The following is a 24,793-nucleotide window of genomic DNA, read 5'->3' on the forward strand; positions in this document are numbered from 1 at the left end:
TGCCCCCATCCCCTTTACATGACCGACCCACAGCCCATACTGGGGGACATAGAAGCCGTTCCATAAACAGGAGCTGGATGAATATTTAAAGGGAAGTAGTAAGTAGTATATTAACAACTTACATTGATGTTGTAATGATCCACAGTGAAATATTCCTTCACCTCTTTGTGAAATCATCATTCAAAACCACGGAATACATTAGGTTTTATGATCTACTTGCTTCTTTGGGGAAATATAAATCTTGAAACATCATCTTCATATGACAGGGCAAAGAGTCCCCTGGGATACAAGATATTTAAGAACGTTAACTGAGAATCAGAAATAGTTTGTGACTAATATTGGGGTTTTGTTTATGGGCACAAATAAATCCCAGGTCTAGGGCCGACCTATACAAATCTGCCCGTGATGAAAACTCTGATCGCAAATGATGGAATGGGGAAACAATGTGAATTTAAAGAGGTGACTGGGGGGCAGGCTTGCAGTGTTTAGGAGCTAATATTTTCTGACCATAAATTTGTATGCTGTTCAAACATTCATAGTCACCAACTAAACTAAATATGATAGAAACTAGGAATTTATATCGATGGTCTACAGCCACCCAGGTTTGTAAGTAGGTCATATGAAATGATGCAGTTCTTTTTTCTAGGATCGTCAAAAGAGGCCCCCTCACGCTTCTTCCACTGTTCAGGTGAGGAGCTATCAGTGATACTCCACACGAGAGGGGCAGAGGAAGACATATGGGCATTTGGGGGTCTGCGTGACTGGAAGGAGGGTGGGGGGTCCTCATGGGGGGCACTGCTTGGGAGTGAGAAGACCCATGTTTGCTTCCCACTTGTTAGCCTTGGTCAGGCCTCTTCCTTGTTTAAAACCCATCACATACGATACTATACATAGAAAACCCTAAAGACTCCACACAAAAACTACTAGAACTGATAAACGAATTCAGCAAGGCAGCAGGATACAAGATTAACATACAGAAATTGGTTGCATTTCTTTACACCAACAATGAAATATCAGAAAGGGAATGTTAAAAAAAAATACCTTTTAAAATCAAACCCCCCAAAATAAAATACTTAGGAATAAGCCTGACCAAGGAAGTGAAAGACTTATACACTGAGAACTATAAAACATTAATAAAGGAAACTGAAGATGATTCAAAGAAATGGAAAGATATCCATGCTCTTGGATTGGAAGAATTATTATTGTTAAAATGGCCATACTACCCAAAGCAATCTACAGAATTAATGCGATCCCTATCAAATTACTCATGACATTTTTCACAGAACTAGAATAAATAATCCTAAAGTTCATATGGAACCATAAAAGACCCAGAATTGACAAAGCAATCCTGAAGAAAAAGAACAAAGCAGGAGGCATAAACCTCCCAGACTTCAGACAATACTACAAAGCTACAGTAATCAAAACAGCAATGGTACTGGCACAAAAACAGACACATGGATCAATGGAACAGAATAGAGAGCACAGAAATAAACACACACCCATGGTCAATTAATCTTTGACAAAGGAAGCAAGACAGTCCTCTTCAGCAAGTGGTACTGGGAAAGTTGGACAGCCTCATGTAAATCAGTGAAGTTAGAACACACCCTCACACCATGCACAAAAATAAACTCAAAATGGCCTAAAGACTAAAATATAAGACATAACACCATAAAACTCCTAGAAGAGATCATAGGCAAAACATTCTCTAACATAAGTCGTATCAATATTTTCTTAGGTCAGTCTCCCCAGGCAGTAGAAATAAGAAAAATAAACAAATGGGACCTAATCAAACTTACAAGCTTTTGCACAGCAAAGGACACCATAAACAAAATGAAAAGACAACCTATGGGCTTGGAGAAAATATTTGCAAATGATGCAACTGACAAGGGCTTAATTTCCAAAATATACAAACAGCTCATACAACTCAACAACAAAAAAACAAACAAACCAATCAAAAAATGGGTAGAAGACCTAAACAGAGATTTCTCCAAAGAAGAAATACAGACGGCCAATAGGCACATGAAAAGATGCTCAACATCACTAATTATTAGAGAAAAGCAAATCAAAGCTAAAATGAAGTACCACCTCACACTGGTCAGAATGGCCATCACTAAGAGGTCTACAAATAACAAATGCTGGAGAAGGTGTGGAGAAAAGGGAACTCTCCTACACTGTTGGTGGGAATGTAAGTTGGTGTAGCCACTGTGGAAAACAGTATGGAGGCTCCTCAGAAAACTAAAAATAGAATTACCATATGGTCCAGCAATCCCACTCCTGGGCATATATCCAGACAAAACTATAATTGAAAAAAACACATGCATCCCTATGTTCATAGCAGCACTATTCACAGTAGCCATGACATGGAAACAACCTAAATGTCCATTGACAGATGAATGGATAAAGAAAATGTGGTACATATATATATATACTGACACAATGGAATACTACTCAGCCATAAAAAAGAATGAAATAATGCCATTTGCAGCAACATGGATGCAACTAGAGATGATCATACTTAGTGAATTAAGTCGGAAAGAGAAAAACAAATATCATATGGTATCACTTATATGTGGAATCTAAAATATGACACAAATGAACGTATTTATGAAACAGAAACAGACTTATGGACATAGAGAACAGACTGGTGGTTGCCAAGAGGGAGGGGGTTGGGGGAGGGATGGAGTGGGATGTTGGGGTTAGCAGACGTAAGCTATTATATACGGAATGGATAAACAACAAGGTCCTACTGTATAGCACAGAGAACCATATTCAGTATCTTATGATAAATAATAATGGAAAAGAATATAAGAAATGTATATATGTATAACTGAATCACTTTGCTGTACAGCAGAAATTAACACAACATTGTAAATCAACTATACTTCAATTAAAAAAAATTGATTAAAAAAAACCTATCACAGACTCTCCATGGCTTCTAGAACAAAGTCCAACCCTCAGAACCCTTAGCCAGGCTTATAAAACCTCTGTGATTTGACACTGCCCCTCTCTCCAGGCTCATTTCCCATCACACTAGGCTTTGTGAACTCAGTGCATGCTCTCCACTTCTTGGTCCCTCAACCTGCAGTGTCTGCCCAGATGTCTATCCTTTTGAGCCATTTGGTAAACAACTGCTGATTTTTAAAAACACCATGAAGGTCATCTTGTCCCTGAAGCCTTCTCAAGGATAGTTTCTCCTCTTCCAACTTTCTAGTAAACCCTGAACACTGCCCTCTCCCTCTGTCTGGTGACCTCCTGGTACACAGAATGATAGAATATATTTCCCTGCCTCACTGGTTTTGGACTTGGCCAAGGGACTCGTTTAGACCAGTGACATGTGAATGGAAGAGCCAAGGCCTTAAGAGGCAATGTCTTTTTTATATTCTCTAGTCCTTCTTTGACTTTCCACATGAAGAATGTGTCTTTGGCAGCTGCTGTTCCAAGGAGACTATGGAATCACGTGGAGCAAATCTGAACCCAGCTCCGAGTGAGGGCAGCAGGTGCGCAGCACTTAGTGGGGGTGTGCTGGGGGTGTGGAGCTGCCTTCTGGGGAACGGCGGGGGAAGGTGGGGGCCTCTTGGGACAGAGGGCAGGTAGGTTTTTGCTTGATGCTAGACTGGGAGGAAAAATCAGTGTTCAATTGTGATTTTAAACAGATTGTGTTTACTTAAGAAAGTAATTAGCTGTGGATATTTCTTTGCAAATGGCTTGAAACCGTGTCTTTACTCAGTTATGCAGATGTTTGCAGGTAAAGAGAATTTTATCTTTAGTATGAATTCACCAAATATACTGAGTGTCCACCAGGTGCCAGGCAGGCTAGAGAATGGATTTGGGCACGGAGTGGTGAATGGATGAAGAGAAACACAAAAATGAATAAATCGAGGTCACCAATTTCAATGAGCTTATTATCTAATGTTTTCCCATATTTGCTTTATCTACTTCTTAAATTTTTTTTTCAAAACTATTAGAAAGTAATTCCAGGCATCATAACTCTTCATCCCTATGTATTGTAGCACAACTCTCCTAAGAATAACATACTCCTATATCACCATATACCATTATTACTAAGAAAATTAATAATAATCCTCTAATATCATCTAACATCAAGTCTACATTCAAATGTCTCTAAAATGGGTTTTATAGCTGTTTGGTTTTAATCTACTCTGTTGTGGTGGTGGTGGTTTTTTGGAATTACCTGGAGTAAAACCAACATTTGATTAGTGTAGTAATTGGCATTTCTGTTCATCACACAGCATTTGCTTGCACTGCAGGGTCCTTTGTGAAAGGAAGTCACCAGACTTTGCAGGGCTTGCCCTGCATGCTCTTATTAAGTAACGTCAATTACTGAGGCTTATGAGGAGAGCAGGCCCCTTTCCAATTCCTCTTTCCAACTGTATCTAGGAAGACCTTAGGCTTGTATCTCCTGGACCATGGAATATCCACTCAGGGAGGATGAATGGGTTGCAGCAAAGTAGGTTCTTTGACTTTGCAGTTGCCAGTTTCATACTGATACCATTCAATTTGGCAAACATTTATTAAGTGTCTACCATGCACTGGCCCTTTCACATGTATTACACTGTTAAATGTTCATAGAAACTCTGCAGAGCAGTATAGTGGTTACGAGTCTCAGCTCAGAAACCCAGGTGTACAAGAAATATTATTATTCTTTATTTCCTTTAAATCAACTTTGGACTCTTGGAGTTCTTTTACCATGATTATTTTACCTTTCTGCTTCAGTTATCACTGGGGTCTTCCTTCGCTGCCCTCTTTCCTCCTTCCCTCTCTCCAACCGTTCTCTCTTCCTCCCCTCTTTTTCCCCCGGCTCTGCCTTCCTCCACCTCCCCACCTCACCCCTACTGCCCTCCTCTCCCCTGCTCTGCCCTCCCTCATCCCTTCCTCCTCCTTTTCCTTCCCGTCTGTCTTCTCAACCACACTGAGCTCCTGGGGATGGGGCCATGGTCCATAGTCATGACAGTAAATTCCCATTTATTGAATGCTCACTGCATACCAGGCACACAGATGCTTCTAATTAGCCCTCACCTAACCCTGTGAAGCAAGTTTATTGGTTATGATGCCTTAGGCTGTAAGTAAAAAGAAATTCAACCAACAGTGGCATGAACCATGAGGACATTTATCCTCTCCTTAACAGGGTGTCTGTAGGAGGATGTCATCTTAGTTCAGATGACGGCATCAGGACTCCAGCCTGCTCTGCCATCCTTCCTTGGGCTTATTCCTTCATGATCTCAAGATGGCTATTGGGTCTCACTTCCATGTTCAAAGGTAGGAAGCAGAGCAGAGGCCATAGTTGTGAGAGCCTTTTATTTTCTTGTGCTTTTGTTTCGCGAGACAATGGCTTTCCCAGGAGCTCACCTGAAAACTTGCCCCTCTCAACTCACTGCCCTAAAGCGAGTTATATGGCCACTCCTACCACAAGGAAACTGAGTGGTTAGCATTTTTAGCCTCTGCAGTGGTGAGAAGAGAGAAAGGAGTGAGGAATGGCCTTTGGGCGGCCATTTAACAGCATCTGACTCATTACTGGCCTCACTTTTACAAAAGAAAAACTGGGCACAGTACTTGACTAAAGGTCCCACTGCTAATAAGTGACCAAGGATTTGAACCCACATTTCTTTGATTCAAGTTCACAAAAGTTTCTCAGAAAGCAATTCTTATTGACAGAGGGTACTCTACAAGGCACATAACTCTGTCACCATCCCCCTGAATACTTCTATTCAAAATCTCTGAGTTCTTACTGTGTGCCAACCCTGGGCTGAACACCAGGCGGCCAGAGATGAATGAGGACGACACAGGCCAGTGAGTTCATTAACAGATGATTCCAGTACAGAGTGGTAAGTGCTCCAGAGAGCAGATGAACAGAAGCATGAACAGCTAAGGCTCAGAAGTGTACCCTGACTGGCATCACCAGTTAGAAGGTGGCAGAGCAGAGACTCAAAGCCTAAGCCGACTAATTACCACGCCAGAACTCTGCCTCCCTCCCCCTGCGACTTCAGCCGTGCAGTGAGTAACTCTGACACTTAAGCAAGAAATGGTCCCCAGGTCAGTGCAGGTGGTTTCTCAATGGTGGTGATTCTTCTCGTAGCATTCCACAAAAACCATGAGGAGAGCTTAAAGAAAACAAAAGCACTGAAAGAAAGTAAAAGTATCTCCAGAATAATTGCCCCTGAAAACCTACTGTATTGGTCAACTCTGGCTGCCATAACAAAGTACCACAGACTGCGTGGCTTAAACAACAGACAGTTTTTCCTCACAGTTCTGGAGGCTGGAAGTCCATGATCAAGGTGCCAGCAGGGCTGGTTTATGGTGAGGCCTCTCTTCCTGGCTTGCAGACAGCCGCCCTATCACTGTGTCCTCACATGGTCTTTACTGTGTGCACACTCAAGGCGGTGGGGGGGGAGGAAGGGAGGGAGGGAGGGAGGAAAGAAGGGAGGAAAGAGAGAGAGAGAGAGGGAGAGCTCTCTAGTGTCTCTTCCTCTTTTTATAAGGACACCAATCCTATTGGATTGGGTCCCCACTGTTATGGCCTCATATAACCTTAATTACCTCCTTAAAGACCCTACTTCCAAGTACAGTCACAGTGGGGCTTAGGCTTCAGCAGATGGATTTTGGGAGAACACAATTCTGTCCATAAGACCTGTTCAGTGTTTTTACTGAAAAACAAAAGTTTTGGTCCCATCTAAATTGACTCAGCACAGAGTAGACAGCCATTTGGATCATCCACATCCTACTTATTTTCTTCAATGCTGACCATTTCTTCTCCCCTTAATTGAGTTTCCACTTGGCTATGTCTGCAGACCCAGTGAAAGGAAGTGCCAACTTATCACAGCTTGGAGAAAAAAACCCAGATCAGTCCTCAGTTTCTTCCTGAAGTCCCCTCCTTGAATCCTCCTACTGTAGAAGCTGAAAATACCAGATACTCACTGCCCCATATCCTTTGCACCAAGCTGGACCATGACCCTGGCTCAGCCAGGCTGACTCATCACTTTGAACTGCAAGCTAGTGAAGCAGAGAAGGGGGGACCCCACAGAAGCCATTCTGGCAAGGGACTGGCCGATCTGGTGGCTAAATCTGAATCTAACATCAGAAGGCTAACCATGTAAACTGTGGAGTGTGGGTCCATGACACCAGCAGTGGAGTCTCCACCAGGCCAGTTCTGCAATTGCATGGCCTCCCTGGTGGGGTTTGGGCCCTCTCATAAACTCTCTGTGCTTTCCAGTGTCCTATAACAAATTCCTTGTCTGTGTAAATTAGAGTAAATTTCTGTCACTTGCAACTAAGAAGTCTGGCTGATGCCTGCCTGACATCGGAAGGAGTAGTCTTACTACTAGCTTCCTACTAAGCACAAAAGATGCTGCTAAATTCCTTTTTTAAAAAATAAACTTCTTATTTTAGAATGATTTTAGACATACAAAAAAACTGCAAAGATAGCAAAGAGACTTCTTGTATATCTCATACCCAGTTTCCTCTATTATTAACATCTTATATTAGCATGGTACAGTTGTCACAGTTAATAAACTTTTTTTTTTTTTTTTTTTTTTGCGGTACGCAGGCCTCTCACTGTTGTGGCCTCTCCTGTTGCGGAGCACAGGCTCCGGACGCGCAGGCTCAGTGGCCATGGCTCACGGGCCCAGCGGCTCCGCCATGTGGGATCCTCCCGGACCGGGGCACAAACCTGCGTCCCCTGCATCGGCAGGCGGACTCTCAACCACTGCGCCACCAGGGAAGCCCAATAAACCATTATTGATACATTATTATTAACTTAAGTCCATTAAGTTAAGTCCATTAATAATCTTAATTATTTAGATTTCCTTAGTTTTTACCTATTTAAACCAGGGTCCATTTTCTGTTCCAGGATCCCATCCAGGATACATTATATTTGGTCACCATGTCTCCTTAGGCTCCTCTTGGCTGTGTCAGTTTCTCAGACTTTCCTTGTTTTTGTTTAATTTGTAGTTTAAAAAAATGAGATGTAATTGACATATTACATTATAGTGTCCTTGTTTTTGATGATCAGTTTTGAGGAGTACTAGTCAGGTATTTTGTAGAATGTCTTTCTGTTGAAATTTGTCTGATATATTTTTTCTTGATTAGACTGAGGTTATGGGTTTTGGGGAGGAAGGCCGTAGAAGCGAATTGCCAATCTCATCACATCATATCAAGGGTACATACTAGCAACATGACTTATCACTGTTGATGTTGACCTTGATCAGTCGGTTGAGGTAGTGTTTCTCAGATTTGTCTACTGTCAAGTTACTCTTTTTCTCCTTTTTCATACTGTATCCTTTGGAAGGAAGTAACTATGCGAGGCCCCAAAATTACCAAGGAGGGAGTTACACTCCATCTCTTGAGGGTGGGGTACCTACATAAATTATTTGGAATTCTTCTACATGAATAATTTGTCTATTCTATTTTCTCCCATTTATTTATTTATTCAATCATTTATTTATATCAGTATGGACTCATGGGTATTTGTTTTGTATTTTGGGTTATGATCCAATACTACTTTATTTTGTTGCTCCTATGTCCCATTGACATACCCCCCATCGATGTGGGTTTTTTTTTTTAGCAATTTCTTACTTTTGGGCATTACAAGAAGCTCTAGGCTCACCTTGTATATTTCCTGCACCATTCTAGGCTCAGCCATTTCCCTGTGAACGCTTTCTTTTACTGGAGTATGGTATTAGAAACCAAGAGTTGGTGCTAGGTTTGCTTTTTGCTACTGAGTCATTGTTGCCATTTTGTAGCCTCTTTCAGGGGAGAAGACAAGGAAATAGATGTGTGTACACTAACCTATGTATATACACAAATCTATAAATATTTCTTTGTGTTAACCATCTGTGTCTATATTAAGTTAAACATGAATTCATACTGATATCTCCAACCACATCACCACATTGATCATTCTAAGCCATCTCCCTTTGCTTATGTGAAAACTCCCACTCCAACAAGGAGACACCTGGCTCCACCATCTACCATCCATACTCACTTGTTCAGTTCCAGTGGTTTCAGAATTGTTAACCCGCCCACCCATGGTAACAACTTTGTCAACTAGAGTGAAGTGCTTGTGTGCCTTTAGTTTTGTAGACTCTACTGATTTCCAGAGTTACCTAGGGTGGCACCTTTTTCTCCCACCCCTTTCAGTGAGGTTGTTTCATACATTTGTACAAAATTCCCTTTTCTCCCTGGTAGGCAGATTTCAGTCCATGTAGAGTCAGCCTCAGACAGTCTCTGGGACCCTTTCTACTGACTTCCCTTCCTCTTCCACCCTTCTGCCCTCTTCTTGGACCCTGGTTTCATCCTGCTCCCCTTCACCTGGTGTGGGCCAAGAAGTAAACATTTGGTTTCTATCTTGAAGGAACAAAGGTGTGTTCTTACAATTGGTGGTGATGCTCCATAGACCTCTGGAGAATGAGATCCATTGTCCCAGGTCCTCCAGAGGAGAGAAACTAGAAAACAAGAACTTTCTCTAATGTTCATACACACTCCGATCGCATTACTTCAGTATGCTCTTATGCTAACTTAACTGCCATCCACAGACAGGAAGATGGAAAGGAAGACAGGGGGCAAACAGGGTCAGAGGACACCATCCTGCCACATGGAGGACTGTGAGGAGAGGCTGCAAGGCTAGGTGGGAATCAGCTATGCCAGAGCCATGCCACAGTTCTACATGATACAGATTTCCAAAATCAAATCATTCATGGAAACATTCACCTTTAAACATTTTGTACTTCAAATGTCTCTATTAGGTTTACGTTTTGTAAGTCATCAGAGTATTGGAATACTCTGAAAAATCACTCACTCCTCCTTAAAAGGTGATCTAACATTCTCATAGTTATTTATAATAGTCCTTGTGGCTCTGAGGTAGTGGTGGTGGGGAGATGTGGGAGGCTAAAGTATGAAGTGACATCCTTATCAGTTCTGTCCCTGGGGATGAGAAGAGAGCCTGACAACTCTTGCCTTTGATAAACACCTTTCTTATTCTAATTACACGTTTCCCCAAAGTAACTCTTCCAGCTTCCCCCCTCACCCCACTCCTTACATCCCCGTATAAAAGAAGCCTATTCAGACAGCTTGTGAACAATGCTGCTTCAGGATGGTTTAATCGGGGAAAGGAAACCTGTAGAGGGTCTTATCTGGGGTGAGCGTCTCAAGCAACTAAGATTATCTCCCTGTCACCTTGTGACCCATCTTCTTCATGCCACCTTTTAATTTTGGTAGCAATTATGGTGTATATGGTAATGCCCATTAGCATATTCATGGTCATCTCTTCATATTTATTGTCTGCACAACTCATTAATCTTCATCTACTTTGTGTGCTTGACAGCTCAATCTATTTTGCAATCTCTGGGAAGCAGCCATAGCCCCCCAAAGCTTTTGTTTTCCTGTAAATAAACTGTGTAGGGGACCAGAGGACAATGGTGCATCCCGTGGTGATTGACACCAGCCACGGCTACTAATCAGGATGGGACTTCACTGCCAGCTGAGTCGAGTGCATCATGGGGCCATTGTTCCAATGCTGCCAGGGCAAGAACACACACAGCCAGTCACCTTCACAAGATGGGTTGATTGTTCTTCAAGATTAGACCGAGTTGCCTTATTATCTGTCCCAGACAACAAGGCATCTCACCCAAACAGACGCGTTTGCAGGAATGGCCGGTACACTGGCCAGATTTGAATTGCTAATGTATAATCTGCCCGGCACAGATGTGCAATGAATATTTGGATGTTGTTTTGCCCGTCAGTCTAGCAGGCTGAATTGATGAGGTGATGAGTATTCAATGATGGGTCCTGGACGTTGGCCAACAGCAGAGTTTGAGCACTTGCACTGAAGATAATCAGATTACCCCCCAAAGTGCCTTTGCAGTAATTCAGCGGCAAATTCTGTTACAGAGGCTATTTGGTGGAAAGTTCTTTTTTCCTTTTTGGTGCAATTAGATGTTTTTGTTATGCTTTTCAGACTTGGGACAGTTATAGAAGTTGCCTTTATTGTGTCCTTACTTGCCAACTGTTAGGGCTGTGAGTAATGTGGAACTGACTGCCTGGGTTTGAATTGGCCATTTTTGAGCGTATTTTCTTAAGTTCATTTTGCCTCAGTTTTCTCATCTGTTAAAATGGGTTGAAAAATTCTATCAGCCATATAGAGCTGCCATGAGGACCCAGTGAATTGATATCCATAGAATAAGTCCTAGAACATTGCCTGGCTCATAGTAAGTGTTCAACAAATATTAACTATAAACATATTATTGGTCACTTGCTTTCTCTTGAGATTACTGTGGTCCAATAGGTTGGATACACTGGAAATAAAATTAAACCACCTTTGTTATCTCAGGATGTCTCCTGGCCTTTACCATGCTACTCTGCCTAGTACATTTACAATTGTATGGAACATTTCCCACACTTATTTGACCATGAAAGCCTTTTCTCTGGAGCATCTTTCACACCTTATTTTGCCTAGAACATAGTATAGGAAAATCTACCTAGAAGATGATAACACGACAGTTGCAAAGGTTTGAAAGAAGAACGTGATTCAGGAATTTTATATATGATCAAGCTATTCATATGTGAAGGCAATGGGAATTAATTATGCAAATATATGTATTCTTTCTGAGAAAATGGTACTCAATGTGTGTCCATAGGAAGAGGATGATGGCTCTGAAGGAGGAACTCAAGAACAGTAGGCAACAACTTGTAGGAAGCAGTGAGACCAGTTGGTTGTATTGAAATAAGTCTAAACAACTGCAGCAAGTATCTTGTCAAAACTGACATCAAAAGATTAAAACATTTGAAAGAAATTATTATACTGAAATAATGGGCTATTGGCATACATCAATGCAGATCAAAAGAATGAAAAAGGGGAAAGGAAAAGCAAGTGTCTTTTTAAGAAAAAGAAAAGGAAGGTAGAAAGGATACACTTCTGTTTAATAAAGGTATAATAAGAACAACCGCCTGGAGGGGTGGGATGGGGAGGGTGGGAGGGAGGGAGACGCAAGAGGGAAGGGATGTGGGAACAGATGTATATGTATGACTGATTTACTTTGTTATAAAGCAGAAACTAATAAAAACAAAAACAAAAAAAACCTCCTGGAGCAAAGGCAAGCAACACCAGATAATCCCTGCCCAAAGTGCAAATACCTAAGTATTAAAATAAGTTTAAAGTCACTAAAAAAAAAAAAAAAAAAGAACCACCACAGTCATCTTTAACAAAGACTTAAAAAAAAATCTAATAAATCATTAAAGGCCAATACTCTTAGATATGAGGAAAAAAACCCTTAAATCCAAGGTTTCTCTGCTTATTAGACAAACAAAAATAAAATGAAATATTCAGAAATTAAAATATGAGTAAAATATAATTATTCAAATGTGAACATAAGGTCAGGTCTGCCAACATTAATATCAAGCAATGCAGAGCTATACAAGTCAAAGAGTATGAAACTGTTAACTGCATTCCTTTATCTCCAGGCCCTTGGAAAAGGAAGGTTGTAAATAGATATTAGCAAGAAGTATTGTGGGGGCTTTCCTGGTGGCGCAGTGGTTGAGATCTGCCTGCCGATGCAGGGGACACAGGTTCGTGCCCCAGTCCGGGAAGATCCCACATGCCGCGGAGCAGCTGAGCCCGTGAGCCATGGCCGCTGGGCCTGCGCGTCCGGAGCCTGTGCTCGGCAACGGGAGAGGCCACAACAGTGAGAGGCCCACGTACCACAAAAAAAAAAAAAAAAGAAGTATTGTGGAAGTGGAAGTAATGGGCAAAATGTACACGGGAAGGGATGGCTTGTGTGGCAGGGCCCCTTGAGTGTAAGATCATTTTTTAACTAGAGAGGACACCTGTTTTATCTTCCCAACTCACTTTCTGGGATCTGCTTCCTCCTCCTTCCTCTGTACACCCTGGACTCCTTTCTCCCAGCTATATGATTCCTGCTGCTGTGTGATCCTGGATCCTACCCACAGTTGATGGGAGCCAACCTGAGCCCGGCAAACCACAGTACCTTGCCTCCTGACTTGCTTCCTTACTTTCAGGGAAGGCACCTGAACCAAGAAGGTGATATCTTCAATGATGTCTTTTTTAACACTGAAAAAGAAGGCTGGTTCCTCTTTGATGATGGAAAAGTAAGATGGAGGTTCTCGGCTGCTATTGGTGCTCATGTTTCCTACCATGAGAAAGAAACTAGTCTATAATGAAAGACAGTGACGTTATATATTTTAAAAAATAGTTTCCTAGTGGCATGTGAATTCCTGGTTCCATTTGAACCTCAGGCCTAGCTATATACCTGCACTTCCCCTGTTTCAGTTATGTAACTTTTCTTTGAATCATCTATCCCTGTAGCTTTCTAAAAATTTCCCTTTTCTGCATTAGCTACAATTGGGTTTCTGTCACTTGCAAGCAAAAGAGTTCTGGCTAATACAGTTACCTTGTTAAAGTTTTAAAATAGTGGTATGTCCTGACATATGATATTGTATTAGTCTACTGAATTGAAGTGTTAAGTTAGGTTTCCAGGTCCCACAATGAAAGGGAGCATATAATTAAGCTGAAAGCAAGCTGGACAACATGGTAATTTGGTTTGAAAATAAACGTCATCAGTTAGTGATTTTTTTTTGAAAATTACTATTTTTTTTGGTGTATTGCTAGGCAGTTTTGCAACCTTTTCATATGTCTACTTTTTTCTGATTTTTTCCTTGTTTTTTTTTTTTTTTTTTGCGGTATGCGGGCCTCTCACTGTTGTGGCCTCTTCCGTTGCGGAGCACAGGCTCCGGACGCGCAGGCTCAGCGGTCATGGCTCACGGGCCTAGCTGCTCCGCGGCATGTGGGATCTTCCCGGACCAGGGCACGAACCCGTGTCCCCTGCATCGGCAGGCGGTCTCTCAACCACTGCGCCACCAGGGAAGCCCAGATTTTTTCCTTGTTTTTGCTTTTTAAAATTTTAAATATTTACTTTTAGAATTTAAAGTCAATTATTTTTCTGCTAGGTTGCTTGTAGTAGCAAACAGTTGGAGCAATCATAATATATAATAATAAGGGATTAATTAGAACAGACGATACTTCCCAGATAGGGCAATAGTTGGTAACACAAATGTCTAAAAATACACTGTAAGAATGTAAGTGACCAATAAGATTATTTTATGCTTTTATGTTTGAATTTTTTTATCTTATGAGAAAAATCAGCTTATGGCGTATCAGAAAATACAAGCAAACAAAAGAAAAATTTAATGCCTACAGATTAATCACACCCACCTGGGGACAATTATATATATATTTAAATATTCTCACATTTATTCATTTAGAAAACCTTTTCTATAAAAATGGGACTACATCACTTGTGCTTTTTTAAAAAAAACTTAATGAGGTATAATTTACATGCAATAACATGCATTCATTTTAAGCATACATTTGATTAGTTCTGACATATTTATACACCATTATAACCACCACCATAATAAAGATATAGGACATTTCCATCATGTCAAAAAGTTCCTTTGTGCCCTTTCCTAGGCAATCTCTCTCTCTCCCTGGGCCACAGGCAAACAGTGATCAGCTTTCTGTCACTATAGATTAGCTTTGCTTTTTCTTTCCTTAAGGTTTCACATCCATGGAATCACACAGTATGAACTCTTTTGTGTCTGACTTCTTTCACTCAGCATGTTTTTGAGATTCATCCACATCATTGTGCTTATCAGCATTTCATTTCTTTTTATTGCTGAGAAGTATCCCATCGTATGAATGTACCACAATTTGTTTATCCATTCACCTGTTGATGGATACTTAGATTTTCAGTTTTTGACTATTAATGGAAAAAGCTGGTATGAATATTTGAGTTAGTCTTTGTTTAGATATATGTTTCCACTTATTTTAGGCAAAATATCTAGAAGTGGAATTGCTGGGTCGTGTGGTAAGTGTCACATTTAATTTTGTAAGAAACTATCAAACTGTTTTTCAAAGAGTTTACTCCATTTTCCATTCCTATCAGCAACGTGTGAGAATTCCAGGTGTTCCACAGTCTCACCAACATTTTTACTGAGTCTTTCATTTTATGGGTGTGCACTGATATCTCATTGTGGTTTTAATTTGCATATCTTTAATGACCAGTGACGTTGAACATCTTATCATGGGCTTATTGGCCACTTGTATAGCTTCTGTGAAATGGCCATTCAAATCTCTGCCCATTAAAAAATGTGGGTTGTTTGTTCTCTTACTATTGAGTTGTAAGACTTCTTTACATATCCTGGATGCAGATCTTTACCAGATATATTAAATATTTTCTCCCAGGCTGACTTACTTGTTCTTTAATTTTTTTTAAAAAAGATCACTGTCCTTTGAAGAGCAGTTTTTAATTTTGATGAAATCAACCTATCAATTTTCCCCTTTATGCTTTGTGCTTTTTGTGTCCTATCAAAGAAATCTTTGCCTACCCCTGAGATTATGGAGATTTTCTTCTATTTTCTTTTCTAACTTCTGCAGTCTAGCTTTTACGTTTAGGCCTATGATACACTTCAAGTTCATTTCTGTATATAGTGTGACGTAAAGGTTGAGGTTCTTTTTTTTTTTTTTCCATACAGATACCCAACTGTTCTAGCGCCATTTCTTGAAAAGACTATCTTTTCCCCATTCAATTACCTCGGCACCTTTGGCAAGAATCAACTGCCCACATATGTGCAGATTTATTTTAGAACTCTATTCTGTTGGATTGATCTATTTGTGCATCCTTACTTCAGTACCACACTGTCCTGACTGCTGGGAAACCTGATATTGAGTTACTCCACAAACTGAGAGGGAAATACTACTTGTTGGGGTTGCTTAAACATTCTGTCCATCTCCCCATGGTGTGACTTTCTATGGTGAAGGCAGACTTCCAATGCTACTCTTACTGGGATCCCAACAGGCAGGGGCAATTCATCCTGACCTGTGAAAGATGGCCTTCATCCCTAAGAAGCTCATGGCACTCTACAGTTTATACATCAGCTTCACATCCTCTGTCTCACTCATATACTGATTCAGTCCTCTCACTCACTCTCTTCACAACCTCCCTATGGGGTGGGCTACTTAGAACCTGATTATACCCATTTTATAGATAAGGAAACCTAGACTTTAGAATTGTCACCATCAGGACACCTTCTCAATAGTTATGGAACCCTGAAATACTAGTTTAAGTAACACAGAAAAGCAAAGGCCGATTTGACTTCATCAACTTAGCAGTCTGCTCTAATTCTGCCTGTAAATTTCTTGGGTGAGTGGCAGGTCACAAAGGTAAGTCACACCTGTGCTACACCTGTGCCCTCCCCCCAAAAACCCCAACACACACAGACACCCACACATACATATACATACACATACATACACACAACCCCTGAGAGACTTCTAGACTATATTTGTCTCAAATGACATCAGTGGCTAGCCTAGTGATAGTGCTTCCTACAAGACAGTTCAGCATTTGCTTGTGGTCCTGTTTCTGGGTCACAAGGCCAGTTAACCCTTACTGTGAGCTCCACACAATCCCCAGTCCGCTGGACAAGGACACAGTGCTGGCTCTAGCAGCCCCTTGGCTCGGAGGCAGCGTGGTAAAATCTCTCCCTATCTCCTCCACTGCCAAGGGTTGCTGTTTAATCAGAGGACAGTTGTCACTGAGAAAGCTCCCCACCCCTCAGCTAGCAGGCAGGAGAGCACTGGTGTCTGGGTGGTGGCACCCTCACAGGCTGTTGGGGACAGAGCTGCAGGGGACTGAGGTTAGGAATGAAGCAGTAAGAAGTTCAAAGGAAGTCGCAGGATATAAGGGGTTTTGGACAAAGTAGAGGTGGCATGAGGGGCTTCAGAATGAAGTTAGAGGAGGGCTGCAATTGTCCCTCTGTGTGACCTCAGGCAGGTCCCTTTCTCTTTTTGGGCCTGTTTTCCCATCTGTGTAATAGTAAATTAGGTTGTGTGATCTCTGGGGTCCTAGTCAGCTCTGAGTCTACTTGATTCTGGGAGTTGGAAATGCAAAGAAAGGAGGTCACAGGAGTTAGTGATGTTGGCAGAGGTGGACAGAGAAGGGCTGATGGTCATGAACAGGGATGGGGGATGAGCAGAGAGTAGGGCAGTGGAGTGTCCAGGTGCCTCATTTTCTTTATGGAAGGAGAAGACAGTAAAAGAGAAACTGGCATACTAGGCCCGTTAGAAGGTGGTGAGGCATTTACTGATGAGGCATCTGTAGTACAACTGAAAGAACTGTTGATTTGGTCCAGGGCTTCCTGGCTGTAAGCCTCAGCTTTTCAACAGTAAGCAGAGCTACAATAATTGCCTGGAATGACGCTGTGAAGGGCAAATGATACAACCTGGAAAGGGCTTTGCCAACTCTAAAGGCTGTCCAAATAGGGCTTCAGTATCATTAGTCAGCATTACTGCTCCCCATCAGCTGAGTGAATGGATGTCTTTTCTAAGTACATGCTTCCAGCCCCACCTCCATCGTGTGTGTGTGTGTGTGTGTGTGTGTGTGTGTGTGTGTGTGTGTGTGTGTGTGTGTGTGTGTGTGTGTGTGTGTGTGTGTGTGTGTGTGTGTGTGTGTGTGTGTGTGTGTGTGTGTGTGTGTGTGTGTGTGTGTGTGTGTGTAAAATCTGAGCTAACTGGTGATCCATGGAAGGCAGTGAAGGGCCAGGGGTTGCATCCATGTGCACAGGTGAGCGAGCCGACAGAGGAAAACAGTGACCTCTTTGAAAGAAAGTGCATGGGAAAGAAGCTTCCGTCTCCAGCTCACCCATCCTTGGATGGGGGTGGGGATGTGAAAGTATTTTCTGGTGTGGATTTTTTCAAACACCCAACTCTTAAAACCTTTTGAGTTACATCAGCTTGCATTTCTGCTTTGTGCAAGAAAATGACCCTGATAACTCCACTAGGACTTTGAATGACCCAATGTCTGCAACAGTGAGGGGAGGTGGCATGGCCTCCAAGCTGCAATTCTCACGGGGTTGGGATAGGGCAATGGGGTGGGTGTGGGACATCAGGACCTCTTTTAGGGTCAGAGCACTAATTTGAAGACAGAAAAGTGTCCTGTACCCCAGCTTTGATTTGACTCAAAGAATGCTATATTTATGTTGAATTTCATAAAGTATTGAAGGACGTGTGATATTTATGGTTGTCAAGGGGAGCTGGCTGAGAAATTCTGGTATGTGCCATCCTGGATGGATCAGGTAACCATGGGTTGAATCCTGGTTCACTCACTTTTCAATTGTGCCCTTGAGCAAGTCTTTCATCTCTCTGAGCTTCTTTGTGTATAAAATGAGAGACAATCATACCCACCTCACAAGACTGCTCTGAAGATGAAAAGGGAAAATGAATAACAAAGTCTGTCTAAACCTGAGGACCTGAACAGGTGTGCCTGCCGTGGGGTAGAGGACTTTTGACTGAATACACACACAAGGAGCTTGGTCAGGGCGGAGGCAGGCTGAAGAACGGTAATGTGGTTGGACTTTGGAATCAAAGCCTTGAGACGCTGCCCATCCCTCCAGGCTGTGTGACACAGGCAACTGCTTAACCATACTCATCTCGAACGGGAAGAGTACCGACACCTCATAGAACTGTTAGGATGAAATGAGTTGTCTGATATGTGTCTCATGGCCCACAGTTAAGTGCCAGAAGAATTACCTCTGTTAAGGTCCTGGACAGTTCACTTCAGTCTTCCATGCTTCTATTTCCCCTAACTTCACCTTAGTTCTGGAAGCTGTGAATACCTCCTATGGGCAAAGCTCCATCCTAGGTCCAAGATGCACCAGAGGCTGGAAGCTCAGGCAGGGCTTTGCATCCTTTCCAGATCTGTGGTCTTACTGTCACCTGCTGGGACTTCAGACAATGAAGGGAAGTTAAACTTAAGGCCCATGAACCCAGGTAGCCCATTTTGGAAGGATCTGCATAAAAATGGTCAAATAGGCAAAAGTTTTAGTGCTTGGAATGGGTAAGCATCAGTTATGGCTCAGTGCATGACTGAGTCTGTCTGTCCTAAACCCAGTGGTCAGAGCCATCAGGCCTTTCTGGAAAGGCTGCAGTTCCCTGAGAAATACATGCACCAAGCCACAAAAGATGGGATGAGCTACTTTACTGGATGGCAAGCTTTCACAACGCCAAAGGAAAGAGAACTCAACTGAACTTTTCATTCCATAAAAGACTCAATAAACCTGACACTCTCATTTTAGCGAACTCCTTACTGGTACAGTCATTTCATTTCACTAAAATGCTCCTGCGATAAACCAATCTTTCCAAATGTAATGAAATGTTAATGAATACTAAGTCTGACAACATTAAATTTGGTAGTGATTTAAACATTAATAAAACAAAATAAAATACTCCTGTGGTATAGATTGATGTGATAAATCACAACCTGAAACTTCATGCTCTAAAGAACCCCAAAGGACAATACAGTAGTGCAGCATGAAACCACACGGAACTTCGATAGTAATTTTTGATAACCCTAAATTGCAAAATAGCTAGTATTTATATAGCCCATACTATGTGCCAACCACTATTTTAAGTACTTTACATATATTATGGTAATCCATCACAACCACCCTATGAGGAAAGTACAAGAGTAGTTACTCCACTTTACAGATGAAGAAGCTGAGGCCCAGAGATTAAGCAATTTGCGCAAAGTCACACAGGCTGTTAGGCTCTCAAGTCTGTGCTCTTAGAGTTGATTAATGTGGAACCTTTGGCTAGTGATCTTTGCTATTTCTGAAAATGAATTTAGCTTTAAGGATATGTGGGAAAGTGCTTTACGTTTATTTGTACTTAGACCAATAGGTAAATAATGAACTCTAAGACTGGTCAGTGCCACCAGAAGGTCAGAGAAAGTGGAAGGGGAAGGTCACTTCCAGTTCGGGAGCTGGGTAGAGGGTCAAGGAAAGCTTCACAGCAGTGGCATGAGGCAGGCCTTGAAGGATAAAAAGCACTTGTGTCTTATACTTAGCAGGCGCTTACTTAATAAAACACAAATATTAATGAAGCCGATGACTCAGATAACACTAGGAAACAAACCCTAACCAAGATGCACACTGCACACGTGACAACAGCCATTCATTCCAATATCCAGTTAACTCTAGTTTCTGATTCAGGCTTGGCTGTCTACAGTCCTAACACCACCATAATAGATCACAGAGGCCAAAATCTAGTATTTTGTCTCTTCCTATGATAAACATCATTTATTGTCATGTCTGTGTGCAAAAACACAACAAATCATCTTTGTTAAAAAAAAAAAATACAAGGCATTCTTGCTATGGATCCAGGCAAAGGTATGACTAACAAAAATTTCCTAACAGAGGTCACTGAACACTGAGGTGGACTGATTCTGGAAACTACAATAAGTGTCTTCTCATTACACCATGAAGCCAAATTAATCAACTTTGATGATGATACACTTAAAGTGTTAAAACCAAATAAGGCACAAAATAACTCAAAATTTATACGTAGAGCAACAATCTAGAGAACATGTAATCAAAATATTCTGCTGAATGTGAAATTGTACCATATTTACATCTTAATCAACACTGGTAAGACTCAGAATTATTACAGCCTAAAAGATACTATTTTTTCCTAAAAAAGCAGACTGGGAGATATGGGGTACAGGAAGGTGATTCAGATTCAAGATTCAAGTATGTTAAAAAAAAAAAATCTCTTCTGCCCTAGATACTAGGCTTTTTTTCTTTGGTTTCAAAACTGGGTCAACAATCTACAAATGTGATGTTAATGAATACAGCAAAAAGACCTGAAAAAAGTCTGATTATACCAGCAGTTTGGTGACATATTGGTAAAGCTGTTCTGTAAATGCTTCAGGGGAAAACTTCTCTTTCACCCTGGCTCTTCCGGCCAGTCCCATTGCGGCCTTTAAGGAAGGTTCATGGATGAACCTTTCTATTGCTTCTGAGAAGTCAACTGGGTCAGGCTCACACAGAAACCCTGTGACGCTGTGGACAATGGACTCCAAGGGCCCACCTGAATTAACAGCAATGACTGGGCACTGCATGTACATGGCCTCCAAGGGAACGATGCCAAAGTGCTCATTGCTTGGTGTGTAAAGCACACACGTGCAGCCGTGGAGGAGTGAGATTTTCTGTTTGTCTGAGCAAGACCGAAGGAAAGTCACGTACTGGCCTAGGTCAGACTCCTGGACCATTTTCTTCAATTCCTGGTAGTGTTGTACATTTTCCAGGACTCTCTCATCATAACCACCTGCAATGATCAGATGAACTTTGTCCCAATCTTGGGATGACAATCTTCCACGCAGCTTTACTAAGGCTTCTAGTGCCAAAGTCACATTTTTCTTCCTTTCATATCTGTTGATGGAGAGGAGTATGAATTTTTTCCCCTTGGGGACTATGTCATCAAGCTTTTCAAGAACAGCTGAATCAAAGCTGGTGATATTCAGAGATGGGTAGAGGACATCGGGGTCTATGTGAGACAGGGACTTGAACGTTTCCTTAAAAATGGCAGCTGTGAACCGGCTGTTGACCAAGATGCAGTCTGCCATGCCTGTGGTGTATTCCTCTACCCAGTCAATTGGGGCCCTGTATAGGCGTTTAATAAAAGAATCTCTCCTGGTGAGAAGCAGATCTGGGAAGTGACAGTAAAACAGGATTTTCTTACGCCGTCTGGCCAGCTTGAACACTGGGATACAGGCAGACACCTAGCCAAAGCAAAAATCAACAGCAGATGAAGTGACTGGTCAACTAAACTTCAACCAAATCAAAGAAACAGATACCTACCTTGCCTGCTAGTCTGTGGGCCCTTCATGGGCAATGTCTAGTTCTGCGTTGTATGCCCCCAGACTCTCACCTGGTAAAATGCCTGGTTTACAGAAGGCTGGTAGACAGTTTCTGGATATGTGCTAAATATTTAAAGCTGCAAGTCCAGTGGTTTCCTCTAGAACAGCACTGTCCAATGGAAATAAAAATCTAGTAACTACACTAACAGCTTCTTAAAGGTTAAATTAATTTTAATGTATTTTATCTAAAATACTATCACTTCAAAATGTAATTAATACTTAAAAAGTTGATGACATCTTCTATTCTTTCTTTTTCACATTAAATCTTTAAAATCAGATGTGTATTTTACACTTACAGCACATCTCAGTTCAGACTAGCCACATTTCAAGTGCTCAATAGCCACCTATGGCTAGTGGCTACCACACTGGACAGAGCCACTCCAGTATCTTCCTCGACCTAAGGAAGTGAATGAATGAACTATAGTAGTTTAGAGTGTAGGCTCTGGAATCAAGATCGACAGGGTTTGAATTTCAGCTCTAGTAGTAGCTGTGTGACCATGACCAAGTAATATACCTCTCTCTCTGGGCCTCAGTTTCTTCTGTAAATTGGTGACAATTCCAGTTTAAAAAAAAAACCCATATAATTTTTGTCATTATTAAATCCACTGGTGCATGTAAAACGTGTAAGAATTTAGCACACACTATGTGCTCAGTATTTATTGAAATGTTAACCATAATCATTACTAAGACTTTCCTGTTGGGTAATCTTTACAAGTCAATCTCCGACTCACTTAACACCTGAAAAAGGTGAGCTTTAGGGATATTGAAGGATTTATCCAAAGCTACTTAGAAAATAGCTGATATGGAACTTGAATCCAGGTCTCCCACTTCCAAGCTCGTTTTTTTCTCTATCCACTACAGTCTCAGCTGCCTAATGCTTACTGACTAATTTTACACATGCAGGATATTGGGCAAATGCCCACGTTTCTCAAAAAGAAATAGCTTGTACACAAGCAAGCATGATCAAAAGTAACTCAGGAGTAATAATTAAAGAAATACAAATACAAACGTGATGCCATTTCCACCTATTAGCTTGGCAAAGATTAAAATGCTGATAACATCCAATGTGCACAAAAGCATGGAGTAACAGGCTCTATCACTGTGGGAGAGTAGAATGACAGAACCTCTTTGGAAGGCAAAGTTGGCAAAAGCTATTGACATTTAAGATGTACAGCTCTTTGACCTACCAATTTGACCTACCAATTTTATTTCTATGAATTTCAAAGACCATGCTTGCAGAAGTACAAAAAAAAAGGCATAAAGATGTTCATTACAACACTGATCTATTCGCAAAAAACTGGTCACACTGATATTGTCCTTTAGCAGAAGAATGTATAAATGATGGTACAGTCAAACAAAAGCAAATTTTCCAGCCACTATGAAGAATGAAGTGAATCTCTAATATTGATATGTAAGGATGTCCCAAGTAAAAATTTTTGGTGAAAAAGAGCAAGCTGTCCAATAGTAGGTGTGTCATAATCCTAATTATTATAAATAAGATGTATCTATGAACAGACATCATATGCTGGTATAGCCACAGACAAGTTCTGAAAGCATACAGAAGAAACGGTTAACAGTGGCTATCTTTAGGGAGTAGAATTGGAATGGGGCTTTTACATTCTAGTCTTTCTTATTATTTGAATTTTTAGTCCTGAGTAGGTGTTACTTTTTAAAATAAATATTTTTGGGGAAAAAAAAAAGACAGAACACAGAAAGAGTCTAGACTAGCTAGAGCCCATATCCAGGTGGACATTATTTACCAAGGTAAAGAGCCTGGACTTTTCTCCAAAGACTAATGGGGAGCCATGTTAAAGTTTTGATAGGGACATGACATGTTTAGCTTAGGGTTTTATTAAACACACGCCACTGTTGAGGAGCGGAGTGGCCTGACAGCAAATGCTACAGTGGGATGCATGTGGCTTGGAACTAGTGTCAAGAGGAATAATGCAAAACAGGGAAGCCATACAAAACATGACTGAAGGCTGACTTCTAATGCCTGCGTTTCTTAGAGAGAGCACCAAGGCCCATATGCTTCAGAATCTCCCGATAATCCAGTGAAGATGCATATTTCGGGGCCCCACCTCAGGGTCCCAGGATAAAAACACCTGAGGGTGGGGGCAAGCAATCTGCCACTTTAACGGGTCCACACTAAAGTTTGAGAACCACAATCTCACTCCCACTTTGATCTCTCCAGATCAGTTCCGATCTTTCCGAACCACAGACAGGGAGAGGTCAGCAGAGGTCATGCGGCGCGCCCTCCGTAGTGAGAAAAAGAGGGGCGGCGAGGGCCGGCCGTGGCCACCTCACCTGGTCGCACACTACCACGTCGAACTCCTCGTCGCCAAGGAACAGCACGTACAGAGCCAGGAAGATCATGCGCACGTAGGCGCAGATCGCGGCGCCGCGGCCGCCCCAACCCAGGCTGCGAGGCAGCCAGTCCCCGGCGCAGCGCACCGGCAGCTCGCGGCTCTCCGCGAAGCAGTGGCCGGGGTCGTAGTGCGCCGTCCAGATCTTCACGCTACATCTGCGCGCCCGCAGCGCCAGTGCTGCGTCCACAACCAGCCGCTCGGCGCCGCCTACACCCAGGTCCGGGTGCAGAAACAACACGGACGGTTTAGGACCCAGGTCCTCATCTTGGCCCTGCTCCTCCGCCATAGCCCGGGAGCCGCACCTTCACCTAGCACGCTTAAGGGCTTCCGCGCATGCTCCTTCCTCCAGCTTCCCAACTGGCCCTAAACGCGGACCGACCACGCCCCGCGGCGCGTGCGTCCGTTAGGTCACGTCAGCGCGAATCTGTGGGTGCCTAGTAACTGCCGGAGGAAATTTCTCGTCTCATCATGGCTAGATCCTCCTATTGGTTGATACTGGACTCTAGGAAGGACGCTGTGATCCAAAGGAAAAATACATGAGGTCTGTAATTCCCATACAGCAGCTCACAGGGTCTCCTCTTGCAAAATTCCTACAGGCATATCTTAGGACAGCCCAAGCGTCCCTGGAGTCAGCGAGGACCC

General features: G+C 42.1%; 1 protein-coding gene across 1 annotated transcript; it reads right to left on the reverse strand.

The window, feature by feature from the left end:
* Positions 1–20,741: 20,741 nt before the first annotated feature.
* Positions 20,742–24,437, reverse strand: ALG2 (ALG2 alpha-1,3/1,6-mannosyltransferase; the record flags this gene model as incomplete). Its single annotated transcript, XM_079707108.1, has 2 exons — positions 20,742–21,644; positions 24,090–24,437. The coding sequence occupies 2 exons, from the start codon at positions 24,435–24,437 to the stop codon at positions 20,742–20,744; spliced, it is 1,251 nt and encodes a 416-aa protein (XP_079563234.1).
* Between the last annotated feature and the right edge of the window lie 356 nt (positions 24,438–24,793).

This window comes from Hyperoodon ampullatus, assembly GCF_949752795.1.
Source record: "Hyperoodon ampullatus genome assembly, chromosome: 6".
Lineage (NCBI taxonomy): Eukaryota > Metazoa > Chordata > Mammalia > Artiodactyla > Ziphiidae > Hyperoodon > Hyperoodon ampullatus.